This window comes from Triticum aestivum, chromosome 5B (genome assembly GCF_018294505.1).
Source record: "Triticum aestivum cultivar Chinese Spring chromosome 5B, IWGSC CS RefSeq v2.1, whole genome shotgun sequence".
In the NCBI taxonomy this organism is placed as follows: domain Eukaryota; kingdom Viridiplantae; phylum Streptophyta; class Magnoliopsida; order Poales; family Poaceae; genus Triticum; species Triticum aestivum.
The window spans coordinates 427,939,483-427,943,910 of NC_057807.1; the positions used below are offsets into that span (position 1 = coordinate 427,939,483).

Below are 4,428 nucleotides of genomic sequence, written 5' to 3' on the forward strand. Positions count from 1 at the left end.
AAGAAAAGAAAAGAGATGCAAAGACCAGAAGTCACGATCAAATATTCGGAACTCCAATTTAAAAGGCATTGGAGCCAAACCGGATGAAAAGGGCGGGGCGGAGAGGGACAGCCAGCAAAGACATGAGCACGAAGCAAAAGAACATACATCACGCCTCGGCCGGGATGCACACAGGGAGAGAGAGGAGAGGGGAGATCAGACAAGTGCGCGACTCGAGACGGAGGCGGTGAACAGGAGAGAAAGCGAGTTCGCTACAGAGAGAGAAGCTAGGGAGGGAGAGGGTTACATCATCGCCTAGGCGCTGCAGCAGCCTTGGTGCAGCGGCGCGTCGTCAAAACTGGCAGCTAGCCAGATGGTGTCCACACTCTCTCCTGCGTCTCTTATCCCTTCATCCCAGTTTTAACCCTTGCTAAGCCCCTCTTAGCCCGGCCTCCCCTCGAGAACACGCCGGCAAACCCAGAGGCTTAGCCTGGCTACACACGGGCCGTCGGCGAGCATGGACTTCGACGACCACGACGACGGCGACGAGGAGATGCAGATGTCCATGCCCATGCCGGTGAGCTCCAGCTACGAGCCTCCACCGCCTCTGTCCACGGGGTTTGGCGGCGCCGGGGTTGCGCCCAACAAGCCTCCTGGTGGTGGTGGTGGTGGTGGTGGTGAGCTTGGCGGCCGTGCCAAGGCCCCCGGCGGCGGTGCCAGGTACCGCGAATGCCTCAAGAACCACGCGGTCAGTATCGGAGGGCACGCCGTCGACGGCTGCGGCGAGTTCATCGCCGCCGGCGAGGAGGGCAGCATCGACGCGCTCCGCTGCGCCGCGTGCAACTGCCACCGCAACTTCCACCGGAGGGAGTCCGACTTCCCCGCGGGGGGCGAGGGCTCGCCCTTCTCTCCAACCGCAATGGTCCCCTACGGAGGCGTGCCGCACCACCAGTTCTCGCCCTACTACCGCACCCCGGCGGGCTACCTGCACCACCACCAGCACCACATGGCCGCGGCCGCCGCCGCCGCCGCGGCAGCCGCAGGGCACCCGCGCCCGCTCGCGCTCCCGTCCACCTCCCACAGCGGCCGCGACGACGCAGACGAGCTGTCGGGCATGGCGGCGGGGCCCATGTCGGCGCTGGCCCCGCTGAGCAGCATGTCCCTTGGCGCCGGCCCGTCGGGGTACGGCTCCGGGTCCGGGTCCGGCAAGAAGCGGTTCCGCACCAAGTTCACCCAGGAGCAGAAGGACAAGATGCTGGCCTTCGCGGAGCGCGTGGGGTGGCGCATCCAGAAGCACGACGAGGCGGCCGTGCTGCAGTTCTGCGACGAGGTGGGCGTCAAGCGCCACGTCCTCAAGGTGTGGATGCACAACAACAAGCACACCCTCGGCAAGAAGCCGCCCAGCATTTGACGGACCCCGCTCCCCCTGGCCGGCGACCGTCCGCGTGCACGATGCGTCTGGCGTCCTGGGCCAGAGCTGAGCTAGCTGATCGCCCCACCGTCACCGTGGCTAGCCTCCGATAGGTACCTGCATGTGCTTCTCTTGTTCAGCTTAGCTATAGCATTCGCGCTTGACGACGTTCCCCTCCGCGGCGGTGCATGGCTAGCTTACATTAGGTTAATCTGTAGCGAGCGTTCCTTCGTTCTTGGCTGGATTAATTTAGGTGGTCCTCTATTTTATTTCATTTTTATTTCTATTTACTGTTGCTCAAATTCCTAGCTGTGGCGCCATGGGCGTTTGCTGATTTCGTTCTTGCTGGGGAATGTACTGCCTGATCGATCAGCTAGCTGGCGAGGTATTGTATCTGGGGATCGGGGCTGCCTGCATGGCCATGGATTCCGTGCGTGCTCCTGAGTACTCCTATTTTTTTTCCTTTTCGTTCTTGTCGTCGCTAGCTGAGCTGCGTGCCTTGGGACAATTTTACTGATGGGTCCAGGTTTGCTAGTCGCTATTCCCCGCCTGCGTGCCATTGCTACTCCTAAAGAAGATAGACAACTGTTGCATTCCGTTCTTTGCTGAGCTATTTTCCTCCCCACCTCACTCACTTTGGGCATTTGTTCGGGTGCTTAATTCTGCACAGACCAATGCTTCCCGTCCCCTCCATTGATCCAGGGATAAAAAAAAAAGATCAGTTCTGCCCAGCGCGATGATCCATGCAGCAGAACTGTAGCAGCACACTCCATGACGTGCTCCACTGTTCTTGGCCCGATTTTTCTGTCTTTCTCGCCATGAATCAATGCGACCGTTCGCCCGCGTCCTGCCCCCGCATTTAACTCCCGCGTCTCGCGAGCAATGTTAAGGTTCTTCTCCTCCTCCTTGATTAGTTCTGCCCGCATTAAGGGCCTCTGGCTCTTTCTGCCGATTTTACTCGCTTCTGCCCTGCATACCTTTCCGTTTTTACTCCCGCCATCAACTGATCGATCGATCGATCAGTCGCCTTTAATACCGGCGCAGGGGGCGCACGCGGCCGCTAGCTGCATTCATCACGGGTGGATACATGGATGGAGGGAGCTCCGGGACAAATTTATGGCGACGTACTTTGCCCTACGGTATGTGCATGTCAGCGCGTGTCGCTGTAGCACGGACGGAGCATATGCTGCGCTGAGCTGAGCTGATTACGCCTCGCCGCCTGGCCGGACTGCATGCGCAAGGGAGAGGTGCGTGCAGCGCAGCGCAGTGCTGGCAGCTTTGCTTAGCTGAACACTCCACCCGTGTAGTATAGTCGCGGGTTGGATCGATCGCTGTAGCTTTTGGGCCTGCGCTGCCATCCCAATGCCAATGCCATGCATGCATGTGCTCGCCGTACGTCGCGCCGGAGATCGATGCAGTGGGAGCAGCAGAGAGGCCGCAGCGTTCCAAAATGCAGCGATCTTTTCCCCTAGCACTACGCCTCTTGCCCCTCTCCTCGTAAATGTCATCGTGTGACTTGGCTTTGGCTTTTTTTGGAGGCAGCCATGTCGAGCGTCGACGCCGGACACGCCGGTGCTAAAACTTGTTGGAGCGCTTGGCTCACGCTGGATGCCGGGTGGCTCGCCTCGCCATGGCGTCGGCTCTTGCCCGATGTCCTCCTGTTCGCTGCACTGGTGCAACGTGGCTGGCACTCGACTCATGGTACTTATGGATCGGAGTCCAGCGTACGTGGTCCCGCTGAACTCTTCTGTAGAGAAACTTTCAATGGATTTTGGAGCGAGCGCTGTAGCAGCAGCAAGCTTTGCATTATGAATCAACGCCATGCTTGCTGCACGCCCCGAAAGGCGAGTGTGGCATATTTCTGTTTCGGGAGAGGCAGTATAGCCTGTTCTCGCTGCAGCCTGCTGCTCCTGTTTTTCGTTTTCTTTTCCTATCGGTGAATCATTGCATGTGATGTGTGCCAACGTACGAGGAGTATGTATATCCCACCCCTCCACGAAGAGAAAATTAGACCTATCCCACCAATGTTCCAGGTCTTTTTAGGATAAAGACACGTTTTATTTATTGCTCAATAATTTCTAGAGAAATACTCCCTTCATTTTATAATGTAGTGCGCCCACGTTTTTTGAGATTTAATTTTAACCAACATGGGCGACTACGGCGGGAGCAAAAATTATACCATTGAATTCGTGTTTGAAAGAAGTTTTCAATGGCATAATTTTTGCTCCCGCCGCAGCGGTTCACATTGGTTAACTTTATGATCAAACTTAAATTTCAAAAAATACGGATGCACTACATCATGAAATGAAGGAAGTACAGGATTAAGCCTACTACAGTAATATCTTTGTTGTCAATCGAGCACGAGAAGCAGTGTTAAGCCCACTAGCAACACTTGTTTCTCTTGTACCTGATGGCTCCCAGATTAGTGTTCTTGTCTACAAGAGCGGCCGCAACAGCGGTAAAAGTTTTTTTTCCTTTTGCGGGAAAACAGCGGTAAAAGTTGACGCCCTGATTAACCGATGATGTGGAGCATCCCACGTTCATCCTCATGTATACTCCGACTACTCTCCAAGCCTCAAGGGGACTTATGACGAGACCTCAACTATACGCCCTTGGACACAAGGTGAACTCGCTCCTCTCCGAACCTTCACTTCCCGCATGTGAGACATGGTTACTACCTCATATATATATGCTATGCATGACCAGGAACAAGGAGGAAGACCATGGACAAGACGGCGAGGACACCAAGTACAAGGACCAAGAGAAGAAGCTGCCCGAAGCTACAGCGGCCGGACGTCCGACCAGGACCGGACGTCCGACGACTCCCAGGCTCCGGACGACCGGCCCCCTCCGGACGACCGTGCCAGCGACCACCGAACCGAATCTGCGGACATCCGAAGAACTCCGGACGTCCGGGACCCCGCGAGCCTCCGGACGACCGGCCCCTCCGGACGTCCGACCGAAGCGCACCCGAGCCGAATCTACGGAAGTCCGAAGAGCACCGGACGTCCGGACCTTCCCGAGCCTCCGGACGACCG

At 57.0% G+C, this 4,428-nt stretch overlaps 1 protein-coding gene across 1 annotated transcript; it reads left to right on the plus strand.

Moving 5' to 3' along the window:
- The first annotated feature begins 238 nt into the window (after positions 1–238).
- LOC123112256 (zinc-finger homeodomain protein 1) lies at positions 239–1,986 on the plus strand. The gene has a single exon (XM_044533205.1). The coding sequence runs from the start codon at positions 497–499 to the stop codon at positions 1,388–1,390; it is 894 nt and encodes a 297-aa protein (XP_044389140.1). The 5' UTR covers positions 239–496; the 3' UTR covers positions 1,391–1,986.
- The last annotated feature ends 2,442 nt before the right edge of the window (positions 1,987–4,428 follow it).